This window comes from Oncorhynchus keta, chromosome 19 (assembly GCF_023373465.1).
Source record: "Oncorhynchus keta strain PuntledgeMale-10-30-2019 chromosome 19, Oket_V2, whole genome shotgun sequence".
Taxonomy (NCBI): domain Eukaryota; kingdom Metazoa; phylum Chordata; class Actinopteri; order Salmoniformes; family Salmonidae; genus Oncorhynchus; species Oncorhynchus keta.
The window spans coordinates 70,276,186-70,297,537 of NC_068439.1; the positions used below are offsets into that span (position 1 = coordinate 70,276,186).

The 21,352-nt window shown below is 40.6% G+C and overlaps 3 protein-coding genes across 7 annotated transcripts in view; 2 read left to right on the forward strand and 1 right to left on the reverse strand.

The window, feature by feature from the left end:
- Positions 1-2,685, forward strand: LOC118398798 (protein CEBPZOS-like). Of its 2 annotated transcripts, none has more exons than XM_035794513.2 (5): positions 1-92; positions 280-397; positions 484-528; positions 950-1,031; positions 1,155-2,685. In XM_035794513.2, exons 2-4 carry the CDS (start codon positions 280-282, stop codon positions 1,027-1,029), a joined length of 243 nt encoding a protein of 80 aa, XP_035650406.1. In that variant the 5' UTR covers positions 1-92; the 3' UTR covers positions 1,030-1,031; positions 1,155-2,685. The 2 variants fall into 2 exon arrangements, with proteins under 2 accessions (XP_035650406.1, XP_035650407.1); XM_035794514.2 differs by having other exon boundaries at positions 1,158-2,685.
- LOC118398797 (CCAAT/enhancer-binding protein zeta-like) lies at positions 393-5,477 on the reverse strand. 2 transcript variants are annotated; one of them, XM_035794511.2, is made up of 5 exons: positions 5,329-5,474; positions 3,134-3,232; positions 2,988-3,042; positions 2,792-2,873; positions 393-1,222 (listed from the first exon to the last, which is right to left on the reverse strand). In XM_035794511.2, exons 3-5 carry the CDS (start codon positions 3,006-3,008, stop codon positions 1,074-1,076), a joined length of 252 nt encoding a protein of 83 aa, XP_035650404.1. In that variant the 5' UTR covers positions 3,009-3,042; positions 3,134-3,232; positions 5,329-5,474; the 3' UTR covers positions 393-1,073. The 2 variants fall into 2 exon arrangements, with proteins under 2 accessions (XP_035650404.1, XP_035650403.1); XM_035794510.2 differs by lacking the exon at positions 3,134-3,232 and having other exon boundaries at positions 5,329-5,477.
- The window catches only part of ndufaf7 (NADH:ubiquinone oxidoreductase complex assembly factor 7), a 23,181-nt gene continuing 7,165 nt past the window's right edge, over positions 5,337-21,352 (forward strand). Inside the window, exons 1-6 of one of the 3 annotated variants that reach the window (XM_035794509.2) lie at positions 5,337-5,546; positions 6,120-6,205; positions 6,303-6,466; positions 8,205-8,285; positions 8,458-8,568; positions 8,903-9,116. In XM_035794509.2, coding sequence (XP_035650402.1) covers positions 6,136-6,205; positions 6,303-6,466; positions 8,205-8,285; positions 8,458-8,568; positions 8,903-9,116 — 640 coding nt within the window. In that variant the 5' untranslated portion in view covers positions 5,337-5,546; positions 6,120-6,135. Of the gene's footprint in view, positions 5,547-5,787; positions 5,819-6,119; positions 6,206-6,302; positions 6,467-8,204; positions 8,286-8,457; positions 8,569-8,902; positions 9,117-9,470; positions 17,036-21,352 lie in introns of those variants that run through there. The other 2 variants (XM_035794508.2, XM_052471219.1) reach the window with 2 other exon arrangements.

A 21,352-nucleotide genomic window follows, 5' to 3' on the forward strand; every position in this document is an offset into this window, starting at 1 on the left:
TGCTCGGAGAAATGCTTTTCATACCGCCCTGAATGTCTCACCTGCGTTTCCGTACTGCACTCAGGAAGTAAAATTATACAAGGGCATGTGAGGTAGGTTGGTATGATATACCAATACAACATAGTTCATTTGTAATACATCATGCATTTAATGTTTTATGATATTCGTACTAAAAGGTCTGAGTTGTCTGCTGAAATGAATAGCTGTCTGCGAATTTAGATTGAATGCATTGCGGACTCCATTGAAAGTGAACCTTACCACAGCCTCCGTCTTTCCTAGATGGCCCCCAAACCATTAGCACCGTTAGCAAGGAGACTGTTCAAAGGAGTAGTATTACTTGAAGTTGCAGGTGTGCTCGGTGCTTATGGTCTTTTTTACAAGATGAACACAAGTCAAGGTATTATTTTAATTTTATATAGAAAGGACGTCATGGACTCTACCTTGGGCTATGTACACCTTTGTAACAACATTTTCTGTTTTTAGATTTCAGGAACAGAATGAACAACATGCTTCCCTCTGTCCTGGAAGGTAAAGGCTGTAGACAGTTCAAAACACACACAAACTGGAGGAATCGGTCCTCAATTCCAAGCTGCACAGCAATGAAATCAGCCGATATTATTACACTATTCCCCCCAGTTACAATTACTGCAAACCATCTCCTAGTATACTGTTTTCATTTTGTATTTCTTGTATAAACCTATACAAAATACAATACAGAGTTAAAATAGCTATACAGAGAATACATCATTTCACAGGTATTTAGTCGTTTCTCCAATGATTGGCAGTACAACCTGGAACTGGCAACAGAGTTAGATTAATGAATATACCGGTGTATTGCCTCAGTGGAAACAGTTGCAAAACATTTTGCTACAGTGGACATGCTGCCCACTGAACCATCATCATGTGATTAAATGTGTTGAATGCTGAGAGACTATCACTCTCTTTCCAGTTTATTACAAGTCCAACGAATATGCTGGGGTTTATGGGATTCGAGAGAAAGACCTCGAAGATTGGTCCAAGAAGGAATAAAGGTGTGTGAACACAAACATAAGTAATCTTAGGTCCAGAAAGTATTACTTCTTCTTGATAGTCTTTTTGCCAGCCCTTGGTTTGCCAAACTGTTTCTTCTTGTTAAACATGGCCTTCTTCTTCAGTAGTGTCTTGATGTCTCTGCCACGGACCCAGTCGTCTCTCTGGGCTTCCCACTTGAGCTGCCTGACACCTGAAGGAAGAGAAGACAGAAGAGCAATGAGCAAAAACCAGACTGCATCCTCTACTAAAGTTAGGTCATCATCTGTATTCAACAACCTTCTCCATATGAAATGTGCCCGGTGGTTATCGTCTTAGGGTTACCTTTAGATCAGTGGTTCTCCATCCTGGTCCTGGGGACCCAAAAACATTTGGTTTTGCCCTCGCACTACACACCGGAATCAAAGCCTGATGATTTGAATCAGGTGTGTAGCGCTAAGGCAAAAACTAAAATGTGCACCCCTTTTGGGTCCCCAGGACCAAGATGGAGAACCACTGCTTTAGAGCCATCATGCTTGAGCGAATAGCCTATTCTGTGCAACGTTAAAAGGACTACTAGAGTATGACTAGGTGTGCTATAGGGGGTTGGCGGTTAATCGGTTAGCCACTGAAAATACATTTGACCGGTCATGCTCATCAATCTATAGGTTAACCTGTATTATTTGGTGGAATTCAATTGGCGCGTGTGTATTTTTATTAGTCGTCATGCATCTTATTTAACACACACACACACACACACCCTAGTTTGAGGATCGGAATGACCCATCACCTGTCAGACAGCACAAGAGCAGGTCCTCAAAAAGCTAGTACTGGAGTGAAACATGCTTTTGTATGTGCAGCAAATAATTCTAAATGCAGTCGTGTGTTAATGGTTTTGATGGCCACGATTAAAAAGAGCTGCCAGGTTTATTTCTTATTAAAGTGGATAGGCTATCATGTCACTCATTACTTTACATGTGAGCTTGAGGCAGTAATTGTTTGAAACCCACAACTTTTACTTTACTTCAAATAATGAGGAAGGTCTTACCTTCAAAGTAGCCTAGCCAAATTCTAACCATAGAAATGTGAAAGCAATTATTTTATAGAATTACCCAGAATTTCTGTTCTATTGGTTTCATATCAACTTTCTGTCATTGTCCAGAAGCCAAAGGCACAATCCGAGTCATATTAGCAGCCCATCCTAGTTGTTGCTATTAGATTCCCCCTTTAAGTTTCTTAAAGGAGTTTCATATGAAACCCCTTGCAATAGAGTGGTGCTGTTTAGAGCGCTATTTTCCGACAAATGTCTGAAAATCACATTTTAATGATCTGCTTCATTACAATAGGTGCTTGGTCAATAATAGGCTGTAGCCTTTTGACTGTAAGACGATAGACTTGCTATTGTTGCATGTTTTCATTAAGCGCTTAATGAAACACGTCCATTTCTTGTATGCATGCATAGTATTTTCTATTGGTCACGTCGTTTTACTGTCTAGAAAAAAAATGTAACAGTTTGTTGACCAGTTAATGAGGGTTGGTTAATCGGCAACAAAATTGCCCGAAATGTGCTTCCCTAGTATGCTCTAAACTGCTGTGAAGATACTGACTCTCTCCATGGGGGATATACTGTGGTTTTCCGCTAGTATCTAGCCAACTAAATAAAGTAATTTATATGAATTGGCCCGGGTCTGTTTTTTTTCTGTTAGGTGGCACTAACTGTGGTACACAATAGGACAAGGATATATTCAATAGGTTGACTGACTGTATTGAAGCCAAGGTTTACCTGCTTTGTCTTTGTTGGCCATAGCATTCACGCCAATGTTGTCAAACTTAGAACCAGCATTTTCATCCAACATATACACAAACTGTAAAAAAAAACACATTTAGTTTCATACAATAAACTAACTCTTCAACAAACGGATAGACATCAGCACACCAACTTAACATTGTGAGAAATATGACATGCGTGATCATCTCACCTCTTCAGCAGATGCCAACATGGCTGTTTCCTCCTTTCCTTCCCTGGTTTGGAACCTACAATGACAGAACATGTCAGATAAGATTCTACACTCCTGAATGAAATTCAGAGCAGTTGAATAGTACAAACAGAGGCCCAGTTACTAACCTAAAGAACCACTGAAGTCAAGATCCTCTGATTCCTTCCTCTTTTTAGAACCTGGCCTTGTGTGTGGAACCTCCATCTCATCTGAATCTTGAAGGGAAGCTATTGTATTTGATAAGAATCAACCTTTTTTTTATATATATTGTTTTACCTTTATTTAACCAGGCAAGTCAGTTAAGAACATATTCTTATTTTCAATGACGGCCTGGGAACAGTGGGTTAACTGCCTGTTCAGGGGCAGAACGACAGATTTGTACCTTGTCAGCTCGGGGGTTTGAACTCGCAACCTTCCGGTTACTAGTCCAACGCTCTAACCACTAGGCTACGCTGCCGCATTAATAACATTCACAATTAAGGATGCCCTTTTGAAATGTATTTTTAAGTTATTTCAATCTGCTTACCAGTGTTATCAAGTTCTGGAACTAAAAAACAAATTAGAGTCAAGTGTGAACCTGTAGTGGAGGTACAGGTTAGTGGGATTTTCTACCATATTGTTAAACCAGTCATTTCATTTCAAAATAGTGAAGGGAAGTGAGCAAGTGCACACTTTGGGAGGAAGGAGAGAAATAATACAATCTCCAATGCTGTCCATGAAGGCCCCTCCCTCCTCCCCAAATTCATCTCCAAAGTCCTCCTCATCCAGATCACCAGCCAAGTCATCATCCAGGTCTGAATCAGTAAGCCAAGGTAAGTTGCTAGCTAGCATTAAACTTATTTTATAAAAAACAATCAATCGATCATAATCACTAGTTAACTACACATGGTTGATGAGATTACTATTTTATCTAGCGTGTCCTGTGTGCGTAATCGATGCGGTGCGTATTCGTGAAAAAGGACTGTCCTTGCTCCAATGTGTACCTAACCATAAACATCAATGCCTTTCTTACACAGAAGTATATATTTTTAAACCTGCATATTTAGCTAAAATAATCCAGGTTAGCAGCAATATTAACCAGGTGAAATTGTGTCACTTCTCTTGTGTTCATTGCACGCAGTCAGGGTATATGCAACAGTTTGGGCCTCCTAATTTGCCAGAATTGTACATAATTATGACATAACATTGAAGGTTGTGCAATGTAACAGGAATATTTAGACTGATGGATGCCACCCATTAGATAAAATATGTAACGGTTCCGTATTTCACTGAAATAATAAATGTCTTGTTTGAGATGATAGTTTCCAGATTTGACCATATTAATGACCTACGGCTCGTATTTGTGTGTGTTATTTTATAATTAAGTATATGATTTGACAGAGCAGTCGGACTGAGCGATGGTAGGCACCAGCAGGCTCGTAAGCATTCATTCAAACAGCACTTTCGTGCGTTTTGCCAGCAGCTCAGTGCTGTGCTTCAAGCATTGCACTGTTTATGACTTCAAGCCCACCAACTCCCAAGATTAGGCTGGTGTAACGATGTGATGTGAAATGGCTAGCTAGTTAGCAGGGTGCGCGCTAATAGCGTTTCAAACGTCACTCGCTGTGAGACTTGGAGTAGTTGGTCCCCTTGCTCTGCATGGTAACGCTGCTTCGAGGGTTGCTGTTGTCGATGTGTTCCTGGTTCGAGCCCAGGTAGTGGCGAGGAGAGGGACGGAAGCTATACTGTTACACTGGCAACACTAAAGTGCCTATAAGAACATCCAATAGTCAAAGGTATATGAAATATAAATGGTAGATAGAAATTGTCCTATAATTCCTATAATAACTACATCCTAAAACTTCTTACCTGGGAATATTGAAGACTCATGTTAAAAGGAACCACCAGCTTTCATGTTCTGAGCAAGGAACTTAAAACGTTAGCTTTCTTACATGGCACACATTGCACTTTTACTTTCTTCTCCAAAACTTTGTTTTTGCATTATTTAAACCAAATGTAACCCTTATTAACCCTCACCCTTATTTTATACTTATATATTCTCATCCCATACCTTTACTAGATTGTGTGTATTACGTTTTGTTGTGGAATTTGTTAGATATTAGGTTTTGTTGTGGAATTGTTAGATATGACCTGTTAGATACTACTGCACTGTCAGATTTAGAAGCATAAGCATTTCGCTACACTCGCAATAACATCTGCTAACTATGTGTAAGTGACCAATCAAATTAGATTTGATTTAGAAGTCGCAGTTGTGGTTTACTGCGAAGGTTAGCAGGAGGTTAATTTTGTAACGTTAGTTGGCTTGCTAGCCTCAGATACTTACTCGGCTTCCACCCAAACGCAAAACCTCGTCCAAATTAAATTCGTCGTCCGGTTGAGGACTATCACCATACATGTTTTCTTTTTCGTTGTCATTTTCAAACTCGTCCTTCACATGAACATAATTTGTTTTGGCTACTGCCGCGTTACGTTCTTTTGCTTTTGGTGCCATGCTGACAGCGGCATGTAGAAATACGACAGGACCTGGAAGAACAATGGACGGTAAACTGCCTGTTGAAATAAAATCCTTGTGATGTCTATACTCAGTAAAACTTCAGAACAATATTAGCTATTTTAATCTTAAACGGCATACTTATATTTGTAAGAAATGTCCGGGTTCTATTTGGATTTGTATGTATCGAACAGGACAGTTTGACCTGACGTTCACAAGTCAATATGATCCAATCAAAAGCTTTGTTACAACGACACGACGAGTTAATTGTCCAATCATAATTGTTGTTGCCGTAAGAAGGCGGATGTACTTGCACACAAATGTAGGTAGTTAGATTGTTGAATATGTCCAATGAGTTTTTTGAGTAATTAATACATTATCTGCCAAAGTCAGTCATATAAAGATGAACTAGAGTTTGACATGTTATTGTATTTATGAAACGAGTTCACTTTAGCTGATCCTCGAGATTGTGCTTTTAGTTGTCTCTCATGCTACATGTGCAGCTATCGATCTTCGTTAGATAGATAGCTAACTTGATAACACGAGCACCTGCTGTGAAATTCAGACTTGATGACAATTTCTGGGAAGTACAGTTACAGTAGGGAATTGTTTGACTGTTGTAGCTAGCTTGCTGTCTCAATGAGGACTGTTCGAGCACTGCAGAGATTAAGAGGAGTCCTTGCCCGCCCTTGTCCACCACCATTATTTGGTAAGGGCGATTTCTTTATTTAGTCTATGTCTGGCCGTCAGATAGTTAAGCGAATTATATTTAATATACTCTATTGTTTACGTCTTCTACTCTATAGTTAGATCATGGAGCGTGGCACAGAGCCAAAGTTTCTCAAGCAGCTCAGCAGAGAAACCAATGCCAGGAAACTCGATGCTCAGACACCTAACCTCCAAGATCAAAGCCACAGGTCCTATCTCAGTGGCAGAGTACATGAGAGAGGTTCTTACCAACCCAGTCATGGTAACTACTCGTTATACATACATACATACATACATACAGTTGAAGTCGGAAGTCTACATACACTTAGGTTGGAGTCATTAAAACTTGTTTGTCAACCACTCCACACATTTCTTGTTAACAAACTATAGTTTTGGCAAGTCGGTGCGTGGCACAAGTAATTTTTCCAACAATTGTTTACAGACAGAGTGAATTATAAGTGAAATAACATATCACAATTCCAGTGGGTCAGAAGTTTACGTACACTAAGTTGACTGTGCCTTTAAACAGCTTGGAAAATTCCAGAAAATTATGTCATGGCTTTAGAAGCTTCTGATAAACTAATTGACATCATTTGAGTCAATTGGAGGTGTAACTGTGAATGTATTTCAAGGCCTACCTTCAAACTCAGTGCCTCTTTGGTTGACATCATATGAAAATCAAATGAAATCTGCCAAGACATCAGAAAATAAATTGCAGACCTCCACAAGTCTGGTTCATCCTTGGGAGCAATTTCCAAATGCCTGAAGGTACCACGTTCATCTGTACAAACAATAGTAAGCAAGTATAAACACAATGGGACCATGCAGCCGTCATACCGCTCAGGAAGGAGACACGTTCTGTCTCCTAGAGATGAATGTACTTTGGTGACGAAAAGTGCTAATCAATCCCAGAACAACAGCAAAGGACCTTGTGAAGATGCTGGAGGAAACAGGTACAAAAGTATCTATATCCACAGTAAAACAAGTCCAAAAATCGACAACCTGAAAGGCCGCTCATCAAGGAAGAAGCCACTGCTCCAAAACTGCCATAATAAGCCAGACTACGGTTTGCAACTGCACATGGGGACAAAGATCATACTTTTTGGAGAAATATCCTCTAGTCTGATGAAACAAAAATAGAACTGTTTGGCCATAATGACCATTGTTATGTTTGGAGGAAAAAGGGGGCCGCTTGCAAGCTGAAGAACACCATCCCAACCGTGAAGCACGGGGGTGGCAGCATCATGTTGTGGGGGTGCTTTGCAGCAGGAGGGAGTGATGCACTTCACAAAATAGATGGCATCATGAGGTAGAAAAATTGTGGATATATTGAAGCAACATTTCAAGACATCAGTCAGGAAGTTAAAGCTTGGTCGTAAAATGGGTCTTCCAAATGGACAATTACCCCAAGCATACTTCCAAAGTTGTGGCAAAATGGCTTTAGGACAACAAAGTCAAGGTATTGGTGTGGCCATCATAAGGCCCTGACCTCAACCCTATAGAACATTTGTGGGGAGAATTGAAAATGTGTGTGTGAGCAAGGAGGCCTACAAACCTGACTCAGTTTCACCACCTCTGTCAGTAGGAATGGGCCAAAATTCACCCAACTTATTGTGGAAACCTGGTGGAAGGCTAAATGAAAAGTTTGACCCAAGTTAAACAATGTAAAGGCAATGCTACCAAATACTAATTGAGTGTGTGTAAACTTCTGACCCACTGGGAATGTAATGAAATAAATCAAAGCTGAAATAAATAATTCTCTCTACTATTACTCTGACATTTCACATTCTTAAAATATAGTGGTGATCCTAACTGATCTACGACGGGGAAATTTTACTCTGATTAAATGTCAGGAATTGTGAAAAACTGAGTTTAAATGTATTTGGCTAAGGTGTATATAAACTTCCGACTTCAACTGTAGTAAAGAAACCCGTCAGACTATGCTATTACTCTATAGAAATGTTTGCTTCAGAGATGAAGTGCTCTATTTCATGTTCCAGGGCTATTATGTGCAGAATGATATGCTTGGGCCAGATGGAGATTTCATCACATCACCAGAAATTAGTCAGATATTTGGGGAGGTAAGCATTTATCCAGAACAACATTTTAATACATGTATGTATTTTTGTGTAGTAGATAAGTATGCATATACACAATCAACAGTCTCTTAATGTTCAAGTCTCTTGATGTTGTTCCAGTCCCAATGCCCTGAGTGATGATAATGGTTTGAGCTCCTCCCTTCTCTGCCTGTAGTTGCTGGGGATCTGGTGTTTGAGTGAGTGGATGGGAGCAGGGAAGCCCAGTCGCTTCCAGTTAGTAGAGTTTGGACCAGGAAGAGGCTCCTTAGCCAATGACATTCTCAGAGTATGTATGTCCAGTCCAGGGCTGCTAAATCTTACTAAATGGCAAAAATGTTGAATGTGTACACAGTATACATGTCAGTTCAATCTATGATCAGTTGAGGGAGCCATTTCCCCATTTTGCCTGTTATATATTGAAACGTTCTTGTTTTTTTCATCAAAATATTTCTTGTGATTTTAGACAGTCACAACCGGTCCTGAATCTCATCATGGATTTTATCAGGACATTTAAACTCAGACCAGTGAGTCATAATCCAGGATCCAATGAACTAAACTACACCCTGTCTGTTTGTCTCTCTCTGTTTGTCTGTCTGTCTCCCTGTGTCTGTGTTGTTCAGGTTTTCAGTCAGCTGCGTGGGGCCCTGGGTGGGGCTGCAGTCTCAGTGCACCTGGTGGAGGTGAGTCCTAAGCTGAGCCAGGTCCAGGCCCAGTGTCTAACAGGAGACCAGAGCCAGGTGTCAGCCAGCGAGGATGAGCCTGTGTACCGCCATGGAACCACCACCACAGGCCTCCCCATCTCCTGGTACCGCAATCTGGATGATGTCCCCAGAGGTAATAATCTAGAATAAAACATATAAAAAAAATTGGGAGAGGGGGGGGGGGTTATTATTATTGAAACATGTTTAAGGGAGTAGATCAGCTTTAATAGTGCAGATAGATTGTAGATTCCCTCAATGTAATTCTCTATAATTTCCAATCACCCATATATATTTTTGTAAATCTATATATATATAGTACCAGTCAAAAGTTTGCAGACACCTATTCATTCCAGGGTTGTTGTTTTAAAAAAAAAAACTATTTTCTACATTGTAGAATAATAGTAAAGACATCAAAACTATGAAATACACATATATCATGTAGTAACCAAAAAAGTGTTAACAAATCAATGTAATTTTTTAATTTTAGATTCTTCAAAGCAGCCACCCTTTCCCTTGACGACAGCTTTGCACACGCTTGGCATTCTCTCAACCAGCTTCACCTGGAATGCTTTTCCAACAGTCTTGATGGAGTTCCCACATATGCTGAGCACTTGTTGACTGCTTTTCCTTCACTCTGCGGCCCAACTCTTTCCAAACCATCTCAATTGGGTTGAGGTCGGGTGATTGTGGAGGCCAGGTCATCTGATGCAGCACTCCATAACTCTCCTTGGTCAAATATTCCTTACACAGCCTGGAGGTGTGTTGGGTCATTGTCCTGTGATAGTCCCACTAGGTGCAAACCAAATGGGATGGCGTATTGCTGGAGAATGCTGTGGTAGCAATGCTGGTTAAGTGTGCCTTGAATTCTGAATAAATCACAGACAGTGTTACCAGCAAAGCACCATCTCACCTCCTCTTCCATGCTTCACGGTGGGAACCACACATTGTTCTTGTTTCTTGGCCCAAGCATGTCTCCTCTTCTAATTGTTGTCTTTTAGTAGTGTTTTCTTTGCAGCAATTTGACCATGAAGGCATGATTCACAATGTCTGTTGCTTGAACTCTGTGAAGCATTTATTTGGGCTTCAATCTGAGGCTAGTAACTCTAATGAACTTATCCTCTGCAGCAGAGGTAACTCTGGGTCTTCCTTTCCTGTGGTGGTCCTCATGAGTACCAGTTTCATCATAGCACTTGATGGTTTTTGCGACTGCACTTGAAGAAACTTTCAAAGTTCTTGAAATTTTCCGCATTGACTGACCTTCATGTCTTAAAGTAATGATGGACTGTAATTTCTTTTTGCTTATTTGAGCTGTTCTAGCTATAATATGGACTTGGTATTTTACTAAATAGGGCTATCTTCTGTATACCACCCCTACCATGTCACAACAAAACTGATTGGCTCAACGCATTAAGAAGGAAAGAAGCTCTACAAATTAACTTTTAACAAGGCACACTTGTTAATTGAAATGCATTCCAGGTGACTACCTCATGAAGCTGGTTGAGGAAATGCCAAAAGTGCGCAAAGCTGTCATCAAGGCAAAGGGTGGCTACTTTTAAGAATTTCAAATATAAAATATTTTGTTTTGTTTAACACTTGTTTGGTTACTACATGATTCCATATGTGTTATTTCATAGTTTTTATTTCTTCACTATTATTCTACAATGTAGGAACTAGTACAAATAAAGAAAAACCCGGAGACACGTGATGCCGCGGAGCTGAGCAGACGTTGACAAACCGAGCTCTTCAAAGTTATTCTATTTTTACCTAAATAACAACGGTGAAACAATATTCTAACATCGGCTGATAAATTGTCAAGTACTTACCTTCCCAAAGAGCCATGGACCGCCGACCAAGAGGCAAGAAGGACGACCAAAACGTTGTTGATTCCCAAGATAACGATAACGCTACAGCTAGCAAGATTAGCATTAGCCCTCATAACTCAGACGACAGTTCCAGACTGTTGCTCTCAGCAGCCTCCCTTTTGGTTTAGTCCATATCTACTGGGCGAAGCAATAAGTGGGTTTAGGCCCACTGCTTTCCCCCTCATTTATGTTAATCTTTCGTAAAGAGACTCAAGCAGCCCTTACCGTGGGCAGTAAATATTCAGCCATAAATATCTATCCACAACGTTTGTTTTCAATTTAGAGAGCTCGCAGGTTTTAGTTTACGCCAAGGTTTAGCTAGTAAGAGCAAGATGGAAAGCGAGCAGCGACGCATCTCTACAAGTGTATTCATGTTTGATTGTTGGGACTGTTGTTCTAGTCTGACAATCGGGGTGGATGGGATTTTTATTATTTTTTTCTTCCTTTTTTCTATGTTTATTGTTTCCTTCTTAAAGAGACACACAGGTCACTTGTGCTCAAACCAAAGTTGAAACATTTCCTAATTATCTGCATATGATAGATTTCTATTCAGTTACATATTTGAAACCCAACCTATGCTTAATCCACTAAAATATGTCACATTCAACGTAAAAGGTCTTAACAGCCCGATTAAAAGGAAAATAGTCTATACATACCGTAAGAAATTAAAGGCTGACATTGTGTTTTTACAAGAAACACATCTTACAGCCAGTGAACACAAGAAATTGAAGAGGGAATGGGTAAGACAAGTTTTTGCATCCTCTTTTAACACCAAAGCAAGAGGAACTGCAATTTTGATAAGTAGACACATCCCCTTCTCCGTCAACAACACCATCTCTGATTCCTCTGGCAGGTTTGTTTTGGTGCAGGGGCATATGTTTTCAGAGTCTTTGACCCTATTGAATATTTATGCTCCTAACTTCGATGACCATATGTTTATTCAGAATGTCTTCCTTCAGGTTGCTCAAGCACCACCAGGATGGCTACTGGTTGGAGGAGATTTTAATTTTTGCTTAGATACAGTTCTTGATAGGTCTTCTGATAAACCCTCACTTCTTACCAAAGCCGGCAAGCTCACCATGTCATTCATGAAAGATCTCAATTTACTAGACATCTGGAGACCGTTGCACCCACAGGATAGGGACTACTCTTTTTATTCACACCCACACAAGACACACACACACATAGATAACTTTTTACTTTCGACACAAGTGTTTCATAGAGTGTTAGATGTCGAGTATCTCCCCAGATTGCTTAGTGACCATTCTCCTCTGGTATTATCAATCTCCATTCCTACCAAGGTAAATGGAGCATATAGATGGAGACTACATTCTACACTTCTAAAGCAACCTGAATTTTGTGCATTCGTCAAAGAGCAGATCAATATTTTTACTTTGACAAACAAACCCCCTGCTCCTGACAGCTTCATTCTTTGGGACACATTGAAGGCCTACCTGAGGGGACAGATTATTTCCTATACTAAAGGGCTGAAGAAAAAACACGGTGCGGAACTGAGTGCTCTTGAATCTGAAATCTCAGAGCTAGAGAAAACCTACCAAAGAGGCCCGACTAAAGATCTATACAGGCTTTTGGTAAATAAAACTCTTAAATATAATATTCTAAACACATATCAAGCTGAAAGGGCCATCACTAAATCAAAACAGCGTTATTATGAGCTTGGAGAGAAAGCTCACAAAGTATTGGCATGGCAACTGAAAGCAGAGGAAAGTAAGAGGAAAATTAATGCCATAGAAACTCTCACTAAAGAGATATCTTTCGACCCTACTGAAATTAATAATACTTTTAAGAAATACTATGAAGACCTCTACACTTCCCAATCAAGCGATGATCTATCAGAGATAGACTCCTTTCTCTCCTCTCTCAACCTCCCATGCCTGTCAGGGGAAGACAGCGAGCGCCTGAGTGAACACTTCTCAGTCCCTGAATTGTTGGAGGCCATTAAATCCTTACCTTCTAATAAATCTCCTGGGGAGGATGGCTTCCCGCCAGAGTTCTATGAAGAATTTAGGGAGCTGTTGGTCCCCTACCTTATGGAGGTACTTAAAAAAGCCAGAGAAGACAACTGCTTTCCAGAATCCTTCTCTCAAGCAGTAATTACTGTAATCCACAAGAAAGGGAAAAACCCGCTAAAGTGCACCTCCTATAGACCAATCTCTTTACTTAACACAGATTGTAAACTGGTCACCAAGATGCTATCTAAGAGACTGGAGTCATGTCTTCCCCTGTTGGTCAACCCAGATCAGACTGGCTTCATAATTAATAGATTGTCCTCCAATAATCTCAGAAGGTTATTTGATATAATTCACCTTGCTAACAAAAACAAAATACCTGGTGTCGCAGTCTCCCTCGACGCTGAAAAGGCCTTTGATAGGGTTGAATGGCCATACCTCTTTCGCGTCTTGGAAAAGTTCGGTTTAGGTACCGTGTTTGTAAATTTGATAAAATCACTCTACAAATCTCCTAAAGCTAGGATTGCTACCAATGGGATTACTTCCTCCTCTTTCCCTCTTTATAGGGGGAACAGACAAGGTTGCCCAATTAGCCCCCACCTCTTTGCCCTCGCCATCGAACCGTTGGCTGAGGCTATTAGAACGTGCCCTGACATACATACGATTGCCAAGAAATGTATTGCCTTGAAATGGAAATTGGATTCCTCCCTGCCAGTTGCAATGTGGCTTTCGGAAGTTAATAGTTGTATCCCTTTGGAGAAGATCACTTACTGCTTGAGGAATAAGTTAAAGACATTTTACAGAATTTGGCAACCTTTTATTGACTATATGGAGATTCTCCCCCCTCATCTCATTGATTGAATCTATATATAATCCTCACATAATGTTTCACACGTAATGTATATTATGTAGCCTACGGCAGCAGATCCAATGTCTCGTTATTTTTATTTTTTTATTTTTTAAATTTCTAAAATTTTTAATTATTGTATGTTTGTTTATATAACTATAATTATAATTTATTTTTGTTACGTTCGTCTGTTACTGTCACTTTGTCCTATCGTTGTCCAATATCTTTTCACTTTTGTTTTGAATGTTCTTAATTGGAAAATGCAAAAATAAAATATCTAAAAAAAAATAATAAAGAAAAACCATTGAATGAGTAGGTGTGTCCAAACTTTTGACTGGTACTGTGTATATTTAAAAATATATATTTTTTCCTTTATTATTTAACCTAACCCTACCACCCCTCTCCTAATTGGAGTAAACTAATGGACAACAACACTGAGGCTTCTACTTCCAGTTTATACATACTATATACATTTTACGGAAACAATGCAACAGTTATGTTTTGTTGGTTTTTAATCCCATCCTTCAGCTACCATCAACCCTTCCCATCCATCTCCGAATCCCATCCAGTATTTCTACTTTGCCATATATTTTTAACTACTGTTTCACAAAAGTTCCGAACCCATATACATTTTACAGACACAGCAGATTTGACATTAGTTTTCTTGTTGTTTTTAATCCCACCCTTCAGCTCCACTCAACCCCTCCCATCTATCTTTGAACACCATCCATTTTTTATTTCTATTTGCCATATATTTTTCCACTGTTCTGTGATGTTTCACAATGTTCTGAACCTTTCTATTCTCATAGTTTCTATATATTGTAAATTATAGATACACTCTTTTTGCTAAAAGTATTATTGATCGATTGACTATGACTTTTCAAATCACCCAGTAGTGCTATCTGAGTTAGCTCCACATCTTCAACCATTTCTGGACCTGCAGCCAATAACAAGCTACATAAGGACAGTACCAAAACAAATAATCTAATGGTTTTGTCTTTTCGCAGGAAAATCTGCAGAACTGGGATGGTTGTATCCCCACAATATATAACATTCTATTGGTTGCAATAATTTTGAATAATAATTTTAATTGAAAAATTATGAGTTTAGAATCCGCCATTGTTTTGCATATAAGTTCATAAACAATGTGCCATGGAATCGGTACATTGGGAATCTCTTCCCAACTATTTTACTATTTATATGGCACAGCTGTCAATTTTTTTTTGTCCTTAAATGAAACTCGTATACCTTTTTATTTGTCACATTTCTTTAACAAATGTTGGTCTTCAATGCATGGCCAACAGACAAGTTACTTTTTTCCCCTTCCACTTGCCTCTTCCATTTTTGCAGTAATGCTGCAATTAGTTGGTTGTAATTTTGGGTAGAGCAGACATTTCCATATACAGTTGAGGTCGGAAGTTTACATGCACTTATGTTGGAGTCATTAAAACTCATTTTTCAACCACTCCACAAATTTCTTTTTAACAAACTATAGTTTTGGCAGTAGGTTAGGACATTTACTTTGTACATGACACAAGTCATTTTTCCAACAATTGTTTCCAGACAGATTATTTCACTTTTAATTCACTGTATCACAATTCCAGTGGGTCAGAAGTTTACATACACTAAGTTGACTGCCTTTAAACAGCTTGGAAAATTCCAGAAAATGATGCCATGGCTTCAGAAGCTTCTGATAGGCTAATTGACATAATTTGTGTCAATTGGAGGTGCAACTGTGGATGTATTTCAATGCCTACCTTCAAACTCAGTGCCTCTTTGCTTGACATCATGGGCAAATCAAAAGAAATCAGCCAAGACCTCAGAAGAAAAATTGTAGACCTTTACAAGCCTGGTTCATCCTTTGGAGCAATTTCCAAACACCTGAAGGTACCACGTTCATCTGTACAAACAATAGTACGCAAGTATAAACATCATGGGACCACGCAGCCGTCATACTGCTCAGGAAGGAGACATGTTCTGTCTCCTAGAGATTAATGTATTTTGGTGCCAAAAGTGCAAATGAATCCCAGAACAACAGCAAAGGACCTTGTGAAGATGCTGGAGGAAACAGGTACAAAAGTATCTATATCGACAGTAAAAACAAGTCCTATATCGACATAAGCTGAAATGCTGCTCAGCAAGGAAGAAGCCACTGCTCCAAAACCGCCATAAAAAGCCAGTCTACGGTTTGCAACTGCACATGGGGACAAAGATTGTGCTTTTTGGAGAAATGTCCTCTGGTCTGATGAAACAAAAACATAACTGTTTGGACAGAATGACCATCATTATGTTTGGAGGAAAAAGGGGGAGGCTTGCAAGCCGAAGAACACCATCCCAACCGTGAAGCGCAGGGGTGGCAGCATCATGTTTTGGGGGTGCTTTGCTGCAGGAGGGACTGGTGCACTTCGCAAAATAGATGGCATCATGAGGAAGGAAAATTATGTGGATATAATGAAGCAACATCTCAGGAAGTTAAAGCTTGGTCGCAAATGGGTCTTCCCAATTGACATGTTTTATTTTTAAAATTTTAATTGTACCTTTATTTAACCAGGCAAGTCAGTTAAGAACACATTCTTATTTTCAATGACGGCCTGGAAACAGTGGGTTCAGGGGCAGAACTACAGATTTGTACCCTGTCAGCTCGGGGGTTTGAACTCGCAACCTTCCGGTTACTAGTCCAACGCTCTAACCACTAGACTACAATGACCCCAAGCATACTTTCAAAGTTGTGGCAAAATTGCTTAAGGACAACAAAGTCAAGGTATTGGAGTGGCCATCACAAAGCCCTGACCTCAATCCTATAGAAAATTTGTGGGCAGAATTGAAAAAGCGCGTGGGAGCAAGGAGGCCTACAAACCTGATTCAGTTACACCACCTCTGTCAGGAGGAATGGGCCAAAAGTCACCCAACTTATTGTGTGAAGCTTGTGGAAGGCCAACCGAAATGTTTGACCCAAGTTAATAAACAATTTAAAGGCAATGCTACTAAATACTAATTGAGTGTATGTAAACTTCTGACCCAGTGGGAATGTGATGAAAGAAATCAAAGCTGAAATAAATAATTCTCTCTACTATTATTCTGAAATTTCACATTCCTAAAATATAGTGGTGATCCTAACTGACCTAAGACAGGGAATTTTTACTCTGATTAAATGTCAGGAATTGTGAAAAACTGAGTGAGTTTACATGTATTTGGCTAAGGTGTATGTAAACTCCCGACTTCTTCAACTGTATATTTGTTAGATTTGACATAACTCCACCAGTCCTATTGATATCCTTTACAAAGATTATACCTGTTTATTTATTTTGGGGGGGAAAACATATCTTTTTTTTATCAATTAGTGTATTTGAGTTTAACCACAAGATATGTTGTAATATTTGTTCTATCTTTTCTGGTGGATTAAACTGAAATTGAAACCAATTTACTATGGCTTGTTTTAAAAATAACGATATTTTGGAGATTATTTCATTTTCAAATAACCGGAAATGAGGTTGTATTCTGAATAAAGGGGAAAAGGCCATTCTTGAACCTGCTAGAGAAACAGTTTGGATTGAAATATAACTCTTGTGTGACTGACAACTAGTAAAATGTCTAATGCTTTAATATTTAATCAATTTTGCCCTCCGAATTCATATTCATTATACAAATAGGCCCATTTAAAATTTGTCTGGCTTGCCGTTACAAATAAAATATATATTTTGCTCATATAATTTATAAAACTGGTCGCAAAACCATAAGTAAATTAGTAAACTGGGATATGATTTAAGAGTTAATCAGGGGGATTTTTCCATAAATAGACAGGTATTTTACTTTCCATGGTAGCAAAGTGTTATATATTTTTGCTAACTTTCTATTCAAATATATTGTAGTAAGATAATTTATTTCTTTCGGGATATGTATACCGAGTATGTCCACATCACCGACAGACCTTTTTATTGGTAAACTACACAGCAATGTTAATGTCTACTTCCGGCGCCGACAGAGATGGCTGCCTCGCTTCGCGTTCCTAGGAAACTATGCAGTTTTTTGTTTTTTTACGTGTTATTTCTTAAATTAGTACCCCAGGTCATCTTAGGTTTCATTACATACAGTCGAGAAGAACTACTGAATATAAGATCAGCGTCAACTCACCATCAGTACGACCAAGAATATGTTTTCCGCGACGCGGATCCTGTGTTCCTCCTTACAAACAGGTCAACGGAATTGATTCCATGCAGCGACCCCAAAAAAATCCGACTTCGTAAAAGAGGGAAATGTAGCGGTCTTCTGGTCAGACTCCGGACACGGGCACATCGCGCACTACTCCCTAGCATTCTTCTTGCCAATGTCCAGTCTCTTGACAACAAGGTTGATGAAATCCGAGCAAGGGTAGCATTCCAGAGGGACATCAGAGACTGTAACGTTCTCTGTTTCACGGAAACATGGCTCACTGGGAAGACGCTATCCGGGGCGGTGCAGCCAACGGGTTTCTCCACGCATTGCGCCGATAGAAACAAACATATTTCTGGTAAGAAGAGTGGCGGGGGCGTATGCCTCATGACTAACGAGACATGGTGTGATGAAAGAAACATACAGGAACTCAAATCCTTCTGTTCACCTGATTTAGAATTCCTCACAATCAAATGTAGACTGCATTATCTACCAAGAGAATTCTCTTCGATTATAATCACAGCCGTATATATCCCCCCCCAAGCAGACACATCGATGGCTCTGAACGAACTTTATTTAACTCTTTGCAAACTGGAAACCATTTATCCGGAGGCTGCATTCATTGTAGCTGGGGATTTTAACAAAGCTAATCTGAAAACAAGACTCCCTAAATTTTATCAGCATATCGATTGCGCAACCAGGGGTGGTAAAACCTTGGATCATTGTTACTCTAACTTCCGCGACGCATATAAGGCCCTGCCCCGCCCCCCTTTCGGAAAAGCTGACCACGACTCCATTTTGTTGATCCCTGCCTACAGACAGAAACTTAAACAAGAGGCTCCCACGCTGAGGTCTGTCCAACGCTGGTCCGACCAAGCTGACTCCACACTCCAAGACTGCTTCCATCACGTGGACTGGGACATGTTTCGTATTGCGTCAGATGGGAATATTGACGAATACGCTGATTCGGTGTGCGAGTTCATTAGAACGTGCGTTGAAGATGTCGTTCCCATAGCAACGATAAAAACATTCCCTAACCAGAAACCGTGGATTGATGGCAGCATTCGCGTGAAACTGAAAGCGCGAACCACTGTTTTTAATCAGGGCAAGGTGTCTGGTAACATGACCGAATACAAACAGTGCAGCTATTAAACAAGCTAAGCGTCAGTACAGAGACAAAGTAGAATCTCAATTCAACGGCTCAGACACAAGAGGCATGTGGCAGGGTCTACAGTCAATCACGGACTACAAGAAGAAACCCAGCCCAGTCACGGACCAGGATGTCTTGCTCCCAGGCAGACTAAATCACTTTTTTGCCCGCTTTGAGGACAATACAGTGCCACTGACACGGCCTGCAATGAAAACATGCGGTCTCTCCTTCACTGCAGCCGAGGTGAGTAAGACATTTAAACGTGTTAACCCTCGCAAGGCTGCAGGCCCAGACGGCATCCCCAGCCGCGCCCTCAGAGCATGCGCAGACCAGCTGGCCGGTGTGTTTACGGACATATCCAATCAATCCCTATACCAGTCTGCTGTTCCCACATGCTTCAAGAGGGCCACCATTGTTCCTGTTCCCAAGAAAGCTAAGGTAACTGAGCTAAACGACTACCGCCCGTAGCACTCACTTCCGTCATCATGAAGTGCTTTGAGAGACTAGTCAAGGACCATATCACCTCCACCCTACCTGACACCCTAGACCCACTCCAATTTGCTTACTGCCCAAATAGGTCCACAGACGATGCAATCTCAACCACACTGCACACTGCCCTAACCCACCTGGACAAGAGGAATACCTATGTGAGAATGCTGTTCATCGACTACAGCTCGGCATTCAACACCATAGTACCCTCCAAGCTCGTCATCAAGCTCGAGACCCTGGGTCTCGACCCCGCCCTGTGCAACTGGGTACTGGACTTCCTGACGGGCCGCCCCCAGGTGGTGAGGGTAGGCAACAACATCTCCTCCCCGCTGATCCTCAACACGGGGCCCCACAAGGGTGCGTTCTGAGCCCTCTCCTGTACTCCCTGTTCACCCACGACTGCGTGGCCACGCACGCCTCCAACTCAATCATCAAGTTTGCGGATGACACAACAGTGGTAGGCTTGATTACCAACAACGACGAGACGGCCTACAGGGAGGAGGTGAGGGCCCTCGGAGTGTGGTGTCAGGAAAATAACCTCACACTCAACGTCAACAAAACTAAGGAGATGATTGTGGACTTCAGGAAACAGCAGAGGGAACACCCCCTATCCACATCGATGGAACAGTAGTGGAGAGGGTAGCAAGTTTTAAGTTCCTCGGCATACACATCACAGACAAACTGAATTGGTCCACTCACACTGACAGCGTCGTGAAGAAGGCGCAGCAGCGCCTCTTCAACCTCAGGAGGCTGAAGAAATTCGGCTTGTCACCAAAAGCACTCACAAACTTCTACAGATGCACAATCGAGAGCATCCTGGCGGGCTGTATCACCGCCTGGTACGGCAACTGCTCCGCCCTCAACCGTAAGGCTCTCCAGAGGGTAGTGAGGTCTGCACAACGCATCACCGGGGGCAAACTACCTGCCCTCCAGGACACCTACACCACCCAATGTTACAGGAAGGCCATAAAGATCATCAAGGACATCAACCACCCGAGCCACTGCCTGTTCACCCCGCTATCATCCAGAAGGCGAGGTCAGTACAGGTGCATCAAAGCTGGGACCGAGAGACTGAAAAACAGCTTCTATCTCAAGGCCATCAGACTGTTAAACAGCCATCACTAACATTGATTGGCTGCTGCCAAAACACTGTCATTGACACTGACCCAACTCCAGCCACTTTAATAATGGGAATTGATGTGAAATGATGTAAATATATCACTAGCCACTTTAAACAATGCTACCTTATATAATGTTACTTACCCTACATTATTCATCTCATATGCATACGTATATACTGTACTCTATATCATTGACTGCATCCTTATGTAATACATGTATCACTAGCCACTTTAAATATGCCACTTTGTTTACTTTGTCTACATACTCATCTCATATGTATATACTGTACTCGATACCATCTACTGTATGCTGCCCTGTACCATCACTCATTCATATATCCTTATGTACATATTCTTTATCCCCTTACACTGTGTATAAGACAGTAGTTTTGGAATTGTTAGTTAGATTACTTGTTGGTTATCACTGCATTGTCGGAACTAGAAGCACAAGCATTTCGCTACACTCGCATTAACATCTGCTAACCATGTGTATGTGACAAATATAATTTGATTTGATTTGATTTGAAAGTACAATGTTTTTATGATCCAATACATAATATACATTTACCATAATTTGGTTGTAATCCAGAGAGGTTAGAAAAAGTATCTAGATCCTTTATGAGGCTGTGGAGGGATCCAAATAGTGGATTTAAAAGAAAGCATGAATCAGCGTACAATGACAACTTTTTTTTAAGCCCTTGATTTCTATCCCCTTAAGATTGTTGGATCTGATTTTAATAGCTAACCTTTCGATGACCATAATAAATAGATATGCCGATAG